Source organism: Ambystoma mexicanum, chromosome 6q (genome assembly GCF_040938575.1).
Source record: "Ambystoma mexicanum isolate Mex_15411 chromosome 6q, UKY_AmexF1_1, whole genome shotgun sequence".
NCBI lineage: Eukaryota > Metazoa > Chordata > Amphibia > Caudata > Ambystomatidae > Ambystoma > Ambystoma mexicanum.
Genome location: NC_090937.1, coordinates 236,873,870 through 236,894,120, shown reverse-complemented (window position 1 = coordinate 236,894,120; position 20,251 = coordinate 236,873,870). Strand labels below are relative to the sequence as shown.

The 20,251-nt window shown below is 49.9% G+C and overlaps 1 protein-coding gene across 2 annotated transcripts in view; it reads left to right on the top strand.

The window, feature by feature from the left end:
• Positions 1-20,251, top strand: part of BANK1 (B cell scaffold protein with ankyrin repeats 1) — a 2,974,928-nt gene that overhangs the window by 2,748,695 nt on the left and 205,982 nt on the right. For both annotated transcript variants that reach the window (XM_069630704.1, XM_069630703.1), the window contains exon 13: positions 3,379-3,651. In XM_069630704.1, coding sequence (XP_069486805.1) covers positions 3,379-3,651 — 273 coding nt within the window. The remainder of the gene's footprint in view (positions 1-3,378; positions 3,652-20,251) is intronic.

Genomic DNA, 20,251 nt, shown 5'->3' with positions numbered 1-20,251 from the left:
TCTCTTGTGACGTACAGCAATGAGCATGTAAAGAAACTGATGAAGAGGAACTTCCAGTAACCTTTGTAATGTGCTTACTTTTCTCATCTAAAACCCATTGTATTCACATTTTTCTTTTGAGTTATCAGGTGGCACTTTCAAGATTCAACTCCAACAAACAGGTTCCAAGCAGATAATGTTCATAGCTCTCGGGGTGGATAATTCCCTTCCCCAGATGTATCTTCTTCCTTAACATACAACTCAGAATCCTAAGGGCACAACGCTTCCTAGGTATTCTCTTTACCATCAATGTGGATTTCAAAGGTATGGCTCTTCTGTGTGATTCTCACAGCTCACAGCACAGCTCACAGCAGTTTTAAAGTTCCAGGCTGATTGGAGAGTTTCCAAAGACTAGACCACTCCGTGGGCTTGCCGGTTTTCGTGAACAATCTCTCTTCTTCGTCCCAGTGGTGATCACGTCATCCCTTATGTAATGTTGAGGGAATTTGTATGAAACCCTTTTGGGAGTGATGATTACTGCTCCTTGCCTCTTCCTTATTTCAGTGACTGGTATATGGTTCTTTTGTGGCATGTCCCCTAGTGTTTAAAGTAGGTGCAGCACATGGTTGAGGGAGAGTGTCATAATATGTCATTAAAGCATGGAGAATGTAGGGAAGTTCCCTAAAAGGGAATGGGGTATGTGCCTTCCTCCATTGATGCCATACCATCTCCCTGAGTATCACCTTCGCCCAGGTGGTCCACCCTCATATAGCCGCCCCAATTGTCAGGATCAGGTAGCGACTACCTTCCCCTGGTCACATGGGAAGGGCCTACACCAGAGAAAGCAGTGATGACATCCTCAGATTCATAACACTGCTTTTCAAATCTTTCAGGACACCAGAAATGGCAACAGCCTAAAACACAATGTTGCAGTTTCAGAACTGCATCGTGAAATGTATTACCACTTCATGCCTTGATGGATTGTTGTGCTGGGCCAGAATACGTCTATGATACCAATTATATTCCCCCAGGGAAGATACTAATGGGTTTGCGAATGGAAAGAAAGTCGATGTACCACAATTACGTGTCCAGAGCTTCATAGGGAATCGTAAACAGAAATACAGAATTCTACCTTTAACAAACTGAAATCCAACTCAATCTGTCAACACGTTTGCATTGTTTCACATCAATGCTTTTACTGCAGAAACTATGCTGGTGTACCTAGCTGGGTTAAAACAAACAACAATCTGCAGTGTTTGATTGCTTCAACAAAGTCTATTTAACTTTAGTTGGAAGAGTACAACTTTCCGACCGACAGAACGCTTGCCGGCGATACGGTATTTGTCAGATTACTAAAATATTCTTAGGTACATTAATTATTATATGTATATAATCCACACGTGCATACCTTATAAAGGGCAGACCATGTTATGGCCTTGAATAGACATTGAGGAGGGTGGGACCAGAGAGGTAGACCTGCGTTTTCTTTCAGGCAATAATGATTATTCCCTCTTTGAACTTCAATGGCATAGGGACGCTCGTGCTTGGCTCGACCGCAACACGCACCACGTTGCAAAGTCTCCAGTCAATGGGATCAGGCAGACTGGCAGAGAGACTAGAAGCCAAGGTCTGATTGGCTTACTGCAGGTTGAAAGGGGCATCATGATTGGTTGCTCTGCGAGGAGGCAGGGCAGCACCAGTTCAGCAGAGGTTGAGCAGAGCCATATACAAGACGAGCTGGCTGACACTCCCCACCCCACCCCATTGGCCCCTTCATCAATCATTATTGTTATTTTCACCATTCTGTCGCTGCACTGGTGCCAGTGCTCCAGACCAACAGCAGTGAACTTGTACCCTGGCCCCACAGAGCACACTGGTTGCAATGCCATCTAAGGTGTGGGGGCTGAAAACAGAGGAGGGGGAGTAGCAGACAGTGCCAGTCTGACTTTTTTTCAATGTGCGCCTGCAGGCACAGACAGACAGTGATGGTCTTTTGCATCTTTCCAAGTCCGCCCAAGCAGTCCAGCACAAAAAGACGCTTTTTATATTTGCAAACGTGACATTTGCAAATATAAAAACCGTGTTTTTCTTTTTTAATATGCAAAGGCATGTTTTCTGCCTAATGACCCACCTGGCCAGCACAACCCCGCCCCAATCTGGGCTTCACGCACCACCCCATAAGTTCCAATCCCCCCCTAAATTGGGCAGCATGTGGGGGTCCCCCCAGACTGGGGACCAGTTTGCCCACCGATAAAAACGTTTTTGTCTGTAAGTCTGCAAGTGGATTGTAGGGCAGAGGGGGAGAGTAGTGGGTACGACGTGCTTTCATCGCCTGCAATTTCATCCCCTGGCATTTTAACGTGTATATTACAGCGAATATGCTCATTGAATTTTTTAGGTGGGTGTGGGAAAGGGCAGTTAAGGGTTTGGAGGGTTAGGGAATAGCTAAAAATAAGGGTGGAGAGGGGCATGGGGAGGTAAGCCCCCACCCCAAAAAAAAACGATGAGCGTTTTTGTTAGAATGTACACATTAGAATGCCAGGGGATGAAATTGCAGGCAATGAAATTACATAGAACCGAGTAGTGGTGGGTGATGTGATCAGTGAGCGATGAATAGAAATGATGGCGGAAGGAGGTTTTATGGGAATTGTAGGGATGTTGGGAGATCATTTTGGGCCTCATTCCGGGTTTGGAGGTAACCATGGAGTAAATTACTCCATGGTTGCCTCCAATACCGCTCCGACTCCTCCATGGTGAATGGAGTAATTTCCGGTCCATTCCAGGGTTGGAGGGACCGGTAATTCCCCATTCACCTTTTGCCCTTCCCCATTCCCATTTCAGCCCCATAGGGCTCAATGGGAATGGGGAAGGAGTAAATTACGGCACCGTAAATTACGGTGCCGTAATTTACTCCAAGGTCACTTTGCGGGTCCCGTAATTTACTTCTGCTAAAAGCAGGAGGTAAAGAGGGACCCGCAAAGAGAACTCGGAATACGGAGGTAAGGGATTACCGCCATCGGTGCCCTTACAGGCGCCGGTAATCCCTTACCTCCAACCTCGGAATGACCCCCTTTGTGTTTGTGTGTGCGTGTGTGTGTGTGTGTGATTGCGTGCGCATTCGCACATCTGGGTCCAACCTAGTGGCAGGCACAGTAAATGTTCTGGTTCCGAGACTCCGAACGATTACCATTATGACATAAAGAACAACAGATAAAGGGAAGACAACTACTACTTGGGTTAGAAGGTATGCATTTAGTAAATGTCAAATTATAAAAAAAAAACTCTTTTAACGGTTTCCTTTGAAGCTTCTTGTCCATATGTGCAGTGTTGATACATTTCGATCATTACAAACAACATTTCACACAACACTGAAGTTGGATTCTTGATCTATTTCCTCAGATAAAAGTTCAGAAGTAAGGATGGAGAACCAATGCACATGGTACGAAGCGGAGGACTACAGAGAGGACGAAGAAGAGTTTACAGAGGAGGAGGATCCATACAGCTTAGCCACGAACGATGCTGACTTGTACGATATGATACTGAACACCGGACAGTCGCAGAGGAGGAGAGGAAGCAAGTCCTTTATCATGCATAGGCCACCAGCCCCGGTACCACGCCAGGAGTTCTCGGTCTCTAAGCACACAGAGAGCAGTACACCTTTCATAGCCCAAGGTAATGCATTTTCATTTACTTGATACTAGATTGTGGTTCATTATGAGTAGGGGTGAACTGGGAACCACAAGTGGCCCTGAAAAGGTTTTTCAAAGTGCCCTCATATTACACAATGCAAGTAAATGTAGTGAACAAGCAGAACCCCCCTAACTATGGTTTGTGGGGCCCTCCAACCAAAAAATTTAGAAAAACTGGTCCTAATAATGACATTTAAGACACATTTGTCTCTAAATGTGGATTGAACAGTAGTTTAATCTAAACAAATATACTGCATAAAACAGATAAGAGTGAGGAATAACCTGCTAGATGCTTAATAGCAAAGTCTTTGCTTAGAAGTCATGTGGGGGTGAGACAAGCTGGAAGGTTGGTGTGACTGAGAGAGAGGCTAAGAGGAGCAAAATGCCAGGGTCCCCACAACAGAGGCCCAAGGTTTAGAAGTCCACTGGGAAAGCTCCAGAGTGCCCTGTAGGCCAGTGCACAACCTACTGTGAGTGACTACATTGCAATGCTAAAAAGGGAGAACCTTTTTTGTGTCTTGAACATGTCATAAATGTATATATTCTGTTGTGTGTCAGGGAGGCTGCAGGCTGTGATTTGACAATGCAACTAGTGTGCGCAGAATTAAAAGCCTTAAAGGGACCAGGGTACAAGCCAGCTGTTGACTAGTGTGTGATACGCTTCAACGTGACACCTTGTAGGAGATACCAGAGTGAGGCAGACAACTAACTACTGGCCTAACTTAGATACTTGGGTTGGTGGTTACTAAAAAAGTTGATGGAAATGCAGTAAATACCACAGATAGGAGAAACATTCACATCTCTTCTGTATCACACATACATTTCATTAAAGCAAATCAGCTCTGTCCTAGTGTGGGGATCATATGAGCGGGAAGGCCTTTGTCCGATGACTGTGAAAGTCCGGGGTAACGGTTCCATCGAACAAATCTCCAAGGATTTCTTCATTTGTTTTGTGGTGTTTTTGTAAGTTACCGTGTGGTTGCAAACCTCTGAACTTGGGTTTAGCTCTCATCACCCCTCCTCACCCCTCTTCCTCATCACCTTCATTACGCAATGAAGGTGAGGAGGACGAGTAGGAGCCAGAGTAATGAAGATTACCCGCAGTAATTAGGGCATTCTAAGGAAGCTTTGTTTTACCTGCTCTAGGTTCATTTGCTGCCTGTGGACATTCAGGTGGATGTATTCCTGAATCCTTCATATATGTATATTTCTTCATTGGGTTTCACAACCACTCCACTTGCAGGGAATAGGAGACCAACATCACACAGGCAACTCCTTCTCAAAACCACTGGGAAATGCCCCAGAATCGAAATGCAGAGCTTGGTTTCATTATATGGGCATGTTTCTCAGACATATTCATTGAGGATGTTCTGAGAACCTGACTGAGGGCCCGATTCTGAGGTGCATGCAAATAAAGAAAACTGGGTTTCCTCTCGGGGTCAATCATTTTTTACTTTGCACCAGAGTCACCTGAAATCCCAAAGTGGCAGATTGGAATGTAATCTGCCACTTTTGTTCACCTGTCCTCACTTTACTGCTTGGCAGCAGTCCTATTGACCGCACCAACCTCACACCCGTCAGTGCAAGATGATTCTGCTTTCCCAGTAGCATATCTGCATGTAAACAATGGGTGCTACTCCATGGCGCCCTTTGAGAAACCTGTGGGTACTGTTTGGATCCCGACCCTGGGGTGGACAAGCAAGGGAGGATCACCTGAGTGGAGGGTCCTTGGGGATTGGAGAGTACCTGGTGGTGAGACATGGTATCCCCCCTTTCCTGACATTAACCTTCCTTCCCCTCCCTTAGCCTTTATGGGCTATTGCCAATCACAGTTCATCATCCCCTATACATTTCCCTTAAGTACTTGGAAGAATTACAGGCAACTAGGTGCCGTGAAGGTTTCCCATTGTAAAATCCACTCTGGCACAGTGACAAAGAAGAGAGCTTTAGAGGCATATACCCATGAAGATCAGGCATGTCACACTAATGGGTTTACACAAGGTCAGGCAATTAGGAATACCCTGTTACACCTACAACCCATTAGCAATCAGGGACCATATCATATGTGGCATTCAGAACCACAGGAAGAGAGGTGCAGCAGGTGCAGACATTTTGAGACATCTTATGGAGAAGAGACTCCAGGGTCGGGACAAGGTGCAAGAAGCCGAGACGCTGGAAGCTGCCAAATATCCCAGGAGTCCCGCCGAGAGTGCCGTGCAGGACTGTGAGCCCGTCAGAGAGGAGGCGGAGAGCGACCGCTGTGAAGGAGCAAAGGCAGAGCCCAGCACTAAGATCGATGTGCGCCGACTGAAGCACCTGGTAAGGAGTTGCAGCCTGGTGTTTGTGGACACTCAGAACTACGGGGCACTCCGAAAAAGGGCTGTTGAGTCCAACGCTTACATATATAGAACGCTGAACGTAATGAAAGGGGCTGCTGAGCTCGAATCACTTTCAACTTGCATATATTGAATGCCGAATGTAATGAAAGGGGCTGCTGAGTCCGAATCACTTTCAACTTGTGTATATTGAGTGATTAATGTAATGAAAGGGGCTCTTGAGCCTGAATTGCAAAGCACTACAAGCAATTGAATGCTGAATATAATGAGAGGGTTTTTTGAACCCACACAGCGAACACTTGTATAATTGAATATCCAAACTTTATAAGAGAGACAGTTTGAGCCTGTATCACTGAAACCTACATGCATTTAATGCTGATCATGATATGAGGGGCTGCGTTAGCCTGCATAACTGAAAGATCTGAAACATGAAAGATCTGAATTGAAATGTGAACGTTGTTTTCTTCGCCCTTGAATATCAGCTATGCAAAACTTATGGTTGCGCGGAAATGGGTGGACTGTGTGGTCTGACAACTACGCCTAGACCATTACGTTTCCTAATGTCAACCTTGCTAACATCAAGACTTAAATCACAAGCAAGTCATGTGGTTGCATGACCTGTGATGGGTGGAGCATGCGGTCTGACAACTGCACTAAAGGTTTGGCAAACAGCAAAGAAGCATGAACCATTGGTGAAATCAACCCAAGGAAAGATCAAGCAGACCCATATTCTCATATGAACTTTTGAACTTGTGAAATTAACTAACAAGTCAACTGCTGAAAGTGACTCTTGGGGAAGGGAAACCTGAGAGAAAACGCTGGAGAATATTTGTCTTGCGGAAGGGAGTCCCAGGACCACAGTGTTGTATGAACTTTTTGTTACATTTGAACTTGGGGAAGGGTGCCTCAAGACATTCATCTGATGCAAACTGTGATACATGCTCATCTACAGAAGGTAACTTCAGAACTTGCTCAGTCCTTATTGCAAAGAGGTTACAGTAGAACTGTGTGGGAGCCTGGCTGTCTGTAATATGAGGATCCATTGGTCAGGATTGTGATGTTAAAGGGGGTTGGTGAGGTATAGCATTCTGATTTTTAAATTTTAAGGAAGCTTCTTATCTCCTTTCAGCTTCTGCTTAGCTCTGTTTAGAATCTGCTGTTATTTGAATGCCAGTGTATGCGTGATTTGTATTTTTAAAATAGTTGTATTCTATTGTATTGATATTAGTAGAATTGGTGCTAGTGTGCTGTAAGGAACTCATGGTGGTGATCACAGTTCAAGAGTGCTTATTGAACTTTATAATGGGTGAGATAAATGCCTAATCTAAACCTAAATCTAAGATGCAAGCAAGCTAAGGCCATGAAATAATAATAAGGCAGTCCTAGTGGCGTCATGTCAAATAAAAAGGGCCTATGCTAAAAAAAGAATATTGCCAGTCCTTAGTACTAAATTACAAAAAGAGTGTGGCATGATGTTCACCAGAAAAGAAAGAAGTGTTCACAAAAATGATAAGTCAGTATTGTAAGTCTGAGTCTCCCTTCCCCACATTTGAAGCACGGGACAAGGGGGGACTCTCGAGCACAGCACACTCCTTGGCCCCATCAGCACGAGGTTCACAGTTCACTTCAACTATATAAAAACCTTTAGAGGCTAAGTCTCCTTGAAAAAGTCTCTTGCCTCAGAAAGCCTTTGGTGTTTCACAAAGACAAACAAACAAAAGCTCTCTTGGGAATCTTGCACCTTGGGCCATTGTTCTTCGCTCGGATTTCACAATGACAACCAAGAATTTTGGGCGATTGCTCTTCGCCTCTGGGATCTCCCTCTTCCGGGATCGGTTTCTCCTTAAAAAAAATGGGCCTCCCTCCGTCGGGTTCACTTCGGCCTTTCCTCAACACAGTTAATGTATTCCTAATACAGTTCATGTATTGTTCACTGTTATCAGAAAGCAGGGTTGCTTTCTCTTTAGCTTTCTTTCGGCATCTCTCTGTCGGGTGCACACTTGCCAACTATCACAGTTCACAATCATAACAGAAAGCAAGGTTCCCTTCCCCTAGCTTTCTCTGGCAATGGGTCAGAAACTTTCGATTGTATAAGGGTTTTGATGTGACCCTTATAGGACCACTCTGACGCTTAATGCCACATTTTCCTAGGGCCTTCTGGTTACTGTAGTTTTCAAATAAAACAGGTCCTGGTCAGAGCATTTGGAATGAGCACCCACGTGGTGCCAGACCCCTCTGCAGCTGGTTCCCAACTGGGCTTTCTTTAAAGTTCAAACATACACACAAGTTCTGTCTTCTTGCATTCAAAATGTTGCAACTCGCATCCTTGGGTTTAACACAGTTCGGTTTGATATCAGCTTCCTCCGACTCACTGGCTCTGCTGAACCCATTGGCTTCATTGTTCTCTGGAGTCAAGGATAGAACCATGGTTGCCAGCTTGCCTCTCTGCCTTCGTTATCAAAGTGGGAGGCCCCCGTATACCATTGATCTCTGTTGCTTCGCAACACCAGCTGTAACTCCCAGTCTTACGCTTTCTCTTCTGGACGCTTTGCAGGTCTGAGTTCAAAAGGGCAAGGTCAATTCCACCTTTGTCATCCTTCCAGTTCCGACCGCTTTCCTTCTCCCTTTGTACTGCTGGTTTGGTGTAGATGTCTCCTTGTGCGTTTCGCCTTGCTTGAAGTGTGCTTTTGTGCTCTGCCTTTTATCCCTTTGGGGAAGGTAAGGGGCCATCAGGTGTGCGTGATTATTATCAATTGCCTGACTCTGCCTGATCTGTGTATTGGGACATGTCAGGTAAATGGTGCTGGTGTCAGACTGTTGTCTGTTACAGTGTAAGAAAGTGTTTGTGCGGGAAAATTGGGGTAGAGCTTCTAAATATCCTATAGGGTAGGATGGGGAAAGGTCTTACAGGGAAGGGGATACTGCATCTCAAACCTCGGTGTCCGACTTCTGCTCCCCGAAGACCCCTCACCCAGGTGATCCTCTCCCACTGGTCCACCCCCAGGAACTTGATCCAATAGCGACGGCCATGTCCTGGCCACCTGGACGACAGATCTCCAGGGACCAGCGGGTGAGCCACCTCCAGGTTTCTCACAGTGCTCAGGACCACGTTTTAAAAAGGACATACGTTTTAAACTTTGTGCTTTGATTATTTGTATTTTAGTGTTCAGCCATCTCATTTTAGGTAGTTAGCTATTCATTGCGCATTTCCATTGTGTTGCAAGGTGGGTTACGCTTCTACGTTGCTTGTAACATGGCATATGATCAAACTACAAATCCCTTTGGTATTGTAGTTAGCTGGGGAACATATATTTGCATTTCATACGCAAGAGTGCTGGCGTGAGGGGGACCAGCTGGTCTGTGGCGGTCCATGGTGCTCTGCAGTGTCATGGTCATAACATATAGGGTAAGTCTTTAGTTTCAGATGGCCTTACCGTCCGGTGGGGAGGCTCGTATTGGAGTTATAACAAAGCACTATTTTACTAAGGTTACAAGTATTGATCTGCAACTTATTGAAGGTGCATGCACACAGACCCTACAGCAACTAAACATGGTCAATGCACCACCAGCGGGAGTTGGCGTGACACAGGGACAGACACAGTCACACTTCATGGATAGGGGGCCCTGGTTATTGTGAAAGGAGGGTTGGCACAGAACGAACACTTACTGCATGACACTAATATAATGTAGGTCAAAGCTGGGGTTGTGATTGATGAGTTGGTGGAATCGCGGCAAGTTAAAGGGAATACCAAAAATGTCTGATTACAAGGGGATCTTATTAAATTAGTATTACTTAATACCAGATCCCTATTGAAGCATGCCCTCGAAGTTGCACAACTGCTCCCTCCTTTCCTGACGCTCTCTGGCCGGCCGCTCTTGGCCCACTTCCTTCTCCCACTTGTGAGGCTAAAAACCTCAGGGTCATCTTCGACTCCACTCTCTCCTTCTCTGCTCACATCTCTGACATCTCTAAGAAGTCACACTACCAGCTGCACCTCCTAAAGAGGTATTCTTCCTTTCCTCTCCTTCCCCCAAATGCTCACTGTCTCCAGAGCTCTGATTCTCTCTAGGCTGGACTACTGTAACTGCCTCTTTCTAAATCTGCCAGCTTCTACTCTCCGACCTCTGCAACCCATCCAGAAAAAGACAGCGAGACTTGTCCTTGGCCTCAAGCCTAGGGATCGTATCTCTCCAGGACTAAATCTCTGCACTGGCTCCCAGTGGCTGCGAGGATTAAGTTCAAAACCCCCTGCATTGTCCACAAGGCCTTCAGGGGCCTGGGGCCTCAATACCTCCAACTCTCTTTTCCTAAATATCTTCCTTCTCGAGCTCTTTGCTCATCCGCCTCCAACTCCCTCAGGGTCAGTCACTTCTCCAAGCAACGAGTTGGTTGTAGATCTCTTTCTTCAGCTGGGGCCTCCCTCTGGAACAGCCTCCCTGAAACTTGAGGAGAACCATCTCCGGCTCCAGAAGCACCTCAAGACCTTCCTCTTTGCTTCTGCTTTCTCTCCTCCTCTCCCCTGCTGAATTCCGGCCTGAAACTGCACTGGTCACCTGGCTACCCTCTGATCTCGGGCCCAGGTTCACTCCCCGCCAGCTGCACACCTGCACTGCCTTCTGGGCAACCCCTGCACGTGGGGGCTGTTTTTCTGTATCCCTACAGTCCCCACCAGCTCCTGACACTTGATGTCTGCACTTACTCCTGCACTTGCCATTAGCTGGCCGCACTTTTTCCTCTGTTGTATTTATTTTATTTATTCTTTACTGTTGATCCTATTTATGGTGCTTTGTCTTCCCTCTGTCCCCCCTCCCTTGCCTCGTCACGCCTTGAAACACTAGTGTATAGGCATGTCATAAATGCCATATCATATCTTTGTCCTATATTTGTAGTGAGAATGTGGACATTTGTGCCATAACAGAGACATGGAGTTATGATGAAGCTGGTCCCACTTTGGCCATTGCTATTCCTGAAAAATACAGTATGACACACCAGGATAGAGCCCAAGGCAGAGGGGGAGGATTGGCATATATCTACAAGTCAAGCCTTGTTGTTTGGGATGTAGAGATACCAAACATTGAGGTGAATGAAATGAAACATATTAAGATTCGTACTAATGCTGAGACGACCCTCAATATTATTTTGCTGTATAGACCCCCTCACCCCATGCCGAATTCTCGAGCCAATTTAGCAACATTTTGAAACCTAATACCAGAGCGATGGTCCTTGGGGATTTTAATTTATGGCTGGGCAACAGTAGTCATCATATGGACACAATGCTAGAGGACTCCTTAGGTGAGTTAGGATTCAAGCAACATGTGCTGATTCCAACACATGAAAAAGGGAACACCCTAGATTGGATAGCTACTCATAAAACCAAGATAGAGGATGAGCTTGTTCTGCCATGCCCATGGTCAGATAATTTTTTGTACATTGCACACTAGCTTTAAATAAACCTATTTTACCCAAGGTAGAGGGGAAGAAAGGTATAATGGACAGGAATACTAAACAACTCACAAGAGAGACGTTGACACCATGGTTAACCACTCTGACCCAGAAAGGCACTGGTTTGGTTACAGTCAAGGAGATTGTGGGGACACACCAGCAGTCTATGCAAGAAGCTACCGACTTCTTAGTCCCTCTAAAATTAAAGTTGGTTGCAAAGAAGAAAAGCAACTCATGGTTCACTACTGAACTACAACAGTTGAAAGCTAAAAAAAAGTAAATGCTTCCATGCATGGAGATCTTCACAAGATGCCCATGACAAAGAAATGTATAAGATCTCAGCCAAAGAGTATAAACTGGCAGTGTTGGAAGCCAAGAAAAGTACCTATGATGTTAGGATTAGCAATGCATAGTCCAACTCTAAGGAACTTTTTAAAATACTAAAAGAGCTGGAAGATCCCTGTAAAACTAAAATGGACACTATGTTTTAAGGATGTTGCATGGTGTACCATGATCCAGGAAGCTATGCTAGGGAAACTGGATAAAATAAAAAAGAATATAGAGAATAATCAGAAAAATTGCATTGTGGTAGTTATCCCTCTAGAGGGCTGTAATCGGCCAACTGATATTCTGGTCCATCAATTCTACTTTAGACCTATATCGGAACGTGAACTAGCTGTGATCATTGCAAATTTAAAACCTATCAATTGTAAAGGAGATCCATGCCCAGCTTTTATAATTAAAATGTGTGCCCCCTTATTGATGGTTACCCTCTGCAAATTTGTGAATGCGTCGTTTGCAGAGAATCATGTTTCTGTAGAACTTAAGGATGCCTGGATCACACCCCTACTTTAAAAAATAGGTCTGTGTCCACCTACTCTTGCAAACTACAGTTCATTCACTAATGCACTGTTTCTCTTGAAGATCTTGGATCGGGTGGCACACTTGCAATTATCAGCTTTCTTTAATGAGCATGATATCCTGAACAAATGGCAGTCAGGTTTCAGGCAGGGTCATGGTACCGAGACAGCACTGCTTGATCTTAAATCTAGATTGTTAAAGTATATGGACAAAGGTCAGACAGTGATGTTGATGTTGATGTTAGTTTTGTCTGCCGCCTTTGACTTGGTGGACCATGGAAAGCTGGTCACCAGGTTAAAGGAGGTAGCATTCTTTTCAGAGAACGCTGCCCTCTGGATTGTGTCTTTCCTGAGCAACCGTTTGTGTAGAGTCTGGAGTGATTTGGCTGAAGCCACCCCGGCACACCAGAATTTTGGAGTACCTCGGGGTGCCTGCCTTTCCCCCTCTTTATATAACATTTTTACAGTCACTTTTTTCAACCTGCTAGAAGAGAGTAATATTGGCTTTGCAAACTATGTGGATGACACTCAATGTGTCATCCCGCTCTCAGGACTGCATGAGGAAGAAAAGAAATCATAAATAAGATATATGAAATCATACAACTATGGATGATAGAAAATGTTCTGGCACTAAATAAAGAAAAAACAGAGCTAATGGTGATAGATACAAGCAACAAAATACGGAAGTTGTGTCTAGAGTATGGACGCTTCTTTGTGTGAGGCTGTAATCTTGAAACCAAGAAAAAGGCGAAAACCTTGGCCATTATTTTAGACCAAAACTTGGATATGTGGGCACAAATTAACAGTTTGACTTCATCTACTGCATACCATATTAAACTGTTAGCCCAATTGTGGCCTTATATCTTCAAATTGAATTGTGAGACGGTGGTTAGAGCTATTGTAGGGTCAATAATTGACTACTGCAGTAGCCTTATAGTCTAAATTGCTAAGTCTGACATTGCGCGTTTGCAAATGTTACAAAATAGTATGGTCAGGATCATTGTTGGCCTAAAAAACAGTGACCATATATCAGATGCTAGATGTAACCTGCACTGGCTACTGATTGAAGCTAGGATTCATTTCTGGGTACTGGTGATAACACACAGATGTGTCAAGGGCACCAGCCCTTGCTATTTGACTGAAGCATTGTCTGCTAAATCCAAGGTCAGGACATTAAGGTCTAACAACACCAACCAGCTTAAAATTCCCATGTGTAAACTTACTCTCGTGATGAGATCTGCATTCTTCATGGCTGCGGCCAAGGCATGGAATGCCATCCTGCCAGATCTTAGAGAGATAGAATTGACTGATGTTTCCAGAAAGAAGATTAAAACATCGTTGTTAAATAAGGAAGCTTGCATCTACTCCCCTCTGGTATAGCATGCTGTTGTATAATCGAGGTTCAGTATCTATCATCTGTCTCTTGTTTATTTGTTGTGTTCTGTGTTTTATGTTGCTCCCTTAAGCCTCTGAGTCACGTGGAGCGCAATACTAATAAAGTAAAGTAAAGTAAAGTTAATGTGGGAAGGTGTTCAATTGCTGTGTGTGGGTGTATTAGTGGGGTATGTGTATTGTGTGATGCAAAGTAAAATTTGAGCGTGCTAGTGATAGGAGAAATCAGCAAAGACCTCCATGGAGTTTCCATCGAATGTAGCAGTAATGGTGCCCCTCTGTTAGGGTGTTGCATGTCTGGTAGGGCAATTGTGAGAAGTCCTGCAACAACCTGCAATGGTCTTGAGCTCCTAGCAGCGGACTGGCTCTAAATCACATTGGAGAAAGCTGAGGGGAGAAATATGGGAGAAGTGGTTACCAAGTCAAGAGTGAAGTTGCTCATAGGAACACAGAGGAAAGGAATTGTAGTGGGAATCTGGGAGAGAAACAGCAGAAAATTGGTCAGAGTGAGGCTTTGTCCAAGGACAAGTATAAGACCTTTAGTGTAAGCTGCTTAGCCTCAACTAAAGATACAATCTACGCATTTCCAGAAAGGTCACAAAATCAAAGTAGGCTCTTTGTCGCCAGCTAGCCTCTGCCTCAAGATAAAGACCCCACGTGTGGAAGTCCTTACAATATCCCGACAAGATCATTTCTTCTTCTGTTTCAAGAAAGGCTTCTTCAAAGTCCTCACATCGCTTCTATGTATCATATCTGGAGATCCTGATATATACTCAAGATCAAGGTTTGCCACCTGAGTACTAATAAATGGGGGCCACAGCAAGTGCTGAGCTGCTGCAGGTTCTAAGCGGCCAGCCAAGGACTTTAGTTCCTTCATGTGCTTGCAAAAGATCTCACTATAAGGATTAGCCCAAAGCCTAACCCAAAACAACAGATTTTTAAGGGCAGCTAATTCGCCAATTGCATGCAGGCCCAGCTCACATAGCACACCCCTGTCCCACCTACCACGACAGTCTCAAAAATTGGTTTCCTGCCACATCCAGCTGACAGCAGTTTGTATAACCCCATAGCTCCAAACAGCATGTTGCAGACTACCTGTGTCTTTTATACCTCTGATGAGCTTGAGAATAATACGCTGCCAAAGTGCTGGCCTGCTGTTCCTGGGAGCAGCCTCCCTTATGCTGTATTTGAAGCCATGTGATCTGACCTGTACTGCGCCCCCGCTCTTCCTGCAGAACTTTACACAAGTATTTACTTGTAGTTCTTATACAAAATCCTAATACAATCTACCTTACAAAAACGATGCCTGAGGGGCGTGGCTTGATGTCTGAAGTAATAGCCCCCTAAACCGTATCTCTGGTCCCATGTTACTTTAATATCACCTACCAGAACCGAAAACATGAGAAAACATCTTCATGGAACCAGTCTCCAAATGATAGAGTTGGCGTGAACATGGAGCCAAGAGTTCATGATGCTGGTCGAGCAGTGCGACGAAGTTTGAAGAGCTGTTTTATGGATCAGGGCAGGCCCTTCCTGCCTTCCGGACGTGTGAAGTAAAGACATGGCTTGACGTAACATCAAAGCAGTAAGCCTCTGTGTGGAACAGCTTTGTTTTCTGAAGTACGCCACCTCATGGAGATATAATAATGAAGCAGCTAAACCCGATTTTTCTCAATATTATAGTAACTACAGCTGTATTCTGACATATTTGCTCTTCATTTTCAACGTTGTGTTGCAGCAATATTTTTCTTTTTTTCCCTCTTCATCCACACTTAGAGGGTAATTCATAGAAATTCGCACAAAAGTGGCGCACGCGGCTGGCGCACAGTGTCCCCGTGCGATACACTGCGCCAGCCGCGTGCGAAAAAATCCTTTTCATCGCACAGCGTATTCATGGATTTTAGCCTCCGAAACCAGCCGTGGCACAGTGTGGCGCAGCGACCCTGCAGCAGCGCCAGTTACGCCCCCAAGAACGCCCTCGCGCAAGGAAAAGCCTTCAAAATTCCCAAAACATCGAAAAGGGCTGCGCTAACCCTGGACTAGTTCACAGGGCTGCCAAACAGCAAACGCCAAACGGGGAACGTGTATTTCAGTGGTTCTCGGGAAGTTTCACACGCGATTGTCCTGGGTACGTGTACATCAGGGGTGCGTGGGAAGTAACACACGCAAAAACAGCAGGGTACGTGCATTTCAGGGGTGCGCGGGAAGTATCACACACGATTCCATCAGGGTACGTGTATTCCAGGGGTGCGCGGGAAGTATCACACGCAAAAGCAGCAGGGTACGTGTATTCCAGGGGTGCGCGGGAAGTATCACACGCAAAAGCAGCAGGGTACGTGTATTTCAGAGATGCGCAGGAAGTATCACACGCAATTCCATCAGGGTACGTGTATTCCAGGGGTGCGTGGGAAGTATCACACGCAAAAACAGCAGGGTACGTGCATTTCAGGGGTGCGCGGGAAGTATCACACGCGATTCCATCAGGGTACGTGTATTCCAGGGGTGCGCGGGAAGTATCACACGCAAAAAGCAGCAGGGTACGTGTATTCCAGGGGTGCGCGGGAAGTATCACACGCAAAAGCAGAAGGGTACGTGTATTCCAAGGGTGCACGGGGAGCACCACACGTGAATTGCACGTGTGGGTCCTCCCAGGTGTTCCCTCTACACCCTCCACGGCCCCTGCAGGCGGCCCACACCACAGGGGCCTACCCTGCACATGTCCCGCAGGCAGCCCATCCACCATGCCCATGCCCCCCAGCCAACCCACATGTCACCTTGCACTACTGCCCACCAACGCATGTCCCCCTGCACCCCCAGCCCCCAGCATCCAGGGTAACCCTCCACCAGGCCCCCACTCATGTCCAACTCATGTCTCCCAGCACCCCCCACCCCCCAGAAGTGCAGGGCACCCTCCACCAGGCCCCCACTCATGTCTCCCAGCATCCCCACCCCCCAGCATCCAGGGGCACCCTCCACCAGGCCCCCTCTCATGCCTCCCTGCACCCCCACCCCCCACCAGTAAGGGGCACCCTCCACCAGGCCCCCATTCATGTCTCCCTGTACCCCCACCCTCCTGCATCCAAGGGCACCCTCCACCAGGCACCCACTCAAGTCCCACTCAAGTCCCACTCATGTCTCCCAGTACCCCCACCCCCCAGAACTGTGGGGCACCCTCCACCAGGCCCCCACTCATGTCCCCCTGCACCCCCACCCCCAGCACTGTGGGGCACCTGCCAGCAGGCCCCCACTCATGTCCAACTCATGTCCCCCAGCACCCCCACCCCCCAGCACTGTGGGGCACCCTCCACCAGGCCACCACTCATGTCCCACTAATGTCTCCCAGCACCCCCACCCCCCAGCACTGTGGGCACCCTCCACCAGGCCCCACTCATGTCCCACTCATGTCCCCCTGCACCCCCACCCCCCAGCACTGTGGGGCACCTGCCAGCAGGCCCCCACTCATGTCCAACTCATGTCCCCCAGCACCCCCACCCCCCAGCACTGTGGGGCACCCTCCACCAGGCCCCCACTCATGTCTCCCAGCACCCCCACCCCCAAGCACTGTGGGGCACCTGCCAGCAGGCCCCCACTCATGTCCAACTCATGTCCCCCAGGACCCCCACCCCCCAGAACTGTGGGGCACCCTCCACCAGGCCCCCACTCATGCCTCCCTGTACCCCCACCCCCCACCAGTCAGGGGCACCCTCCACCAGGCCCCCACTCATGTCTCCCAGCACCCCCATCCAACAGCACTGTGGGGCACCTGCCAGCAGGCCCCCACTCATGTCCAACTCATGTCCCCCAGAACCCCCACCGCCCAGCACTGTGGGGCACCCTCCACCAGGCCCCCACTCATGTCCCACTCATGTCCCCCTGCACCCCCACCCCCCAGCACTGTGGGGCACACTCCACCAGGCCCCCACTCATGCCTCCCTGCACCCCCACCCCCCACCAGTCAGGGGCACCCTCCACCAGGCCCCCACTCCTGTCTCCCAGCACCTCCACCCCCCAGCACTGTGGGACACACTCCACCAGGCCCCCACTCATGCCTCCCTGCACCACCACCCCCCACCAGTCAGGGCACCCTCCACCAGGCCCCCACTCATGTATCCCAGCACCCCCACCCCCCATCACTGTGGGGCACCTGCCAGCAGGCCCCCACTCATGTCTCCCAGCACCCCCACCCCCAGCACTGTGGGGCACCCTCCACCAGGCCCCCACTCATGTCTCCCAGCACCCCCAGCATCCAGGGGCACCCACCACCAGGCCCCCACTCATGTCTCCCAGCACCCCCACCCCAGCATCCATGGGCACCCTCCACCAGGCCCCCACTCATGTCTCCCATCACCCCCACCCCCCAGCATTCAGGGGCACCCTCCACCAGGCCCCCGCTCATGTCCAACTCATGTCTCCCAACACCCCCACACCCCCGCACTGTGGGGCAACCTCCACCAGGCCCCCACTCATGTCTCCCAGCACCCACACCCCCCAGCATCCAGGGGCACCCTCCACCAGGCCCCCACTCATGTCTCCCAGCACCCCCACCAGGCCCCCACTCATGTCTCCCAGCACCCTCATGTCTCCCAGCACCCCCACCCCCCAGCACTGTGGGGCACCCTCCACCAGGCCCCCACTCATGTCTCCCAGCACCCCCACCCCCCAGCACTGTGGGGCACCTGCCAGCAGGCCCCCACTCATGTCCAACTCATGTCCCCCAGCACCCCCACCCCCCAGCACTGTGGGGCACCCTCCACCAGGCCCCCACTCATGCCTCCCTGCACCCCCACCCCCCACCAGTCAGGGGCACCCTCCACCAGGCCCCCACTCATGTCTCCCAGCACCCCAACCCCCCAGCACTGTGGGGCACCCTCCACCAGGCCCCCACTCATGTCCCACACATGTCTCCCAGCACCCCCACCCCCAGCACTGTGGGGCACCCTCCACCAGGCCCCCACTCATGTCCCACTCATGTCCCCCTGCACCCCCACCCCCCAGCACTGTGGGGCACCCTCCACCAGGCCCCCACTCATGTCCCACTCATGTCCCCCTGCACCCCCACCCCCAGCACTGTGGGGCACCTGCCAGCAGGCCCCCACTCATGTCCAACTCATATCCCCCAGCACCCCACCCCCCCAGCACTGTGGGGCACCCTCCACCAGGTCCCCACTCATGTCTCCCTGCACCCCCACCCCCCACCAGTCAGGGGCACCCTCCACCAGGCCCCCACTCATGTCTCTCAGCACCCCCACCCCCCATCACTGTGGGGCACCTGCCAGCAGGCCCCCACTCATGTCTCCCAGCACCCCCACCCCCCAGCACTGTGGGGCACCCTCCACCAGGCCCCCACTCATGTCTCCCAGCATCCAGGGGCACCCTCCACCAGGCCCCCACTCATGCCTCCCAGCACCCCCACCCCCCAGCACTGTGGGGCACCCTCCACCAGGCCCCCACTCATGTCTTCCAGCACCCCCACCCCCCAGCACTGTGGGGCACCTGCCAGCAGGCCCCCACTCATGTCCAACTCATGTCCCCCAGCACCCCCACCCCCCAGCACTGTGGGGCACCCTCCACCAGGCCCCACTCATGCCTCCCTGCACCCCCACCACCCACCAGTCAGGGGCACCCTCCACCAGGCCCCCACTCATGTCTCGCAGCACCCCCAACCCCAGCACTGTGGGGCACCCTCCACCAGGCCCCCACTCATGCCCCACTCATGTCTCCCAGCACCCCCATCCCCCAGCACTGTGGGGCACCCTCCACCAGGCCCCCACTCATGTCCCACTCTTGTCCCCCTGCACCCCCACCCCCCAGCACTGTGGGGCACCTGCCAGCAGGCCCCCACTCATGTCCAACTCATGTCCCCCAGCACCCCCACCCCCCAGCACTGTGGGGCACCCTCCACCAGGCCCCCACTCGTGCCTCCCTGTACCCTCACCCCCCACCAGTCAGAGGCACCCTCCACCAGGCCCCCACTCATGTCTCCCAGCACCCCCACCCCCCAGCACTTTGGGGCACCTGCCAGCAGGCCCCCACTCATGTCCAACTCATGTCCCCCAGCACCCCCACCCCCATCACTGTGGGGCACCTGCCAGCAGGCCCCCACTCATGTCTCCCAGCACCCCTACCCCCAGCACTGTGGGGCACCCTCCACCAGGCCCCCACTCATGTCCCACTCATGTCTCCCAGCACCCCCACCCCCAGCACTGTGGGGCACCCTCCAGCCAGGCCCCCACTCATGTCCCACTCATGTCCCCCTGCACCCCCACCCCCCAGCACTGTGGGGCACCTGCCAGCAGGCCTCCACTCATGTCCAACTCATGTCCCCCAGCACGCCCACCCCCCAGCACTGTGGGGCACCCTCCACCAGGCCCCCACTCATGCCTCCCTGTACCCCCACCCCCCACCAGTCAGGGGCACCCTCCACCAGGCCCCCACTCATGTCTCCCAGCACCCCCACCCCCCAGCACTGTGGGGCACCTGCCAGCAGGCCCCCACTCATGTCCAACTCATGTCCCCCAGCACCCCCACCCCCCATCACTGTGGGGCACCTGC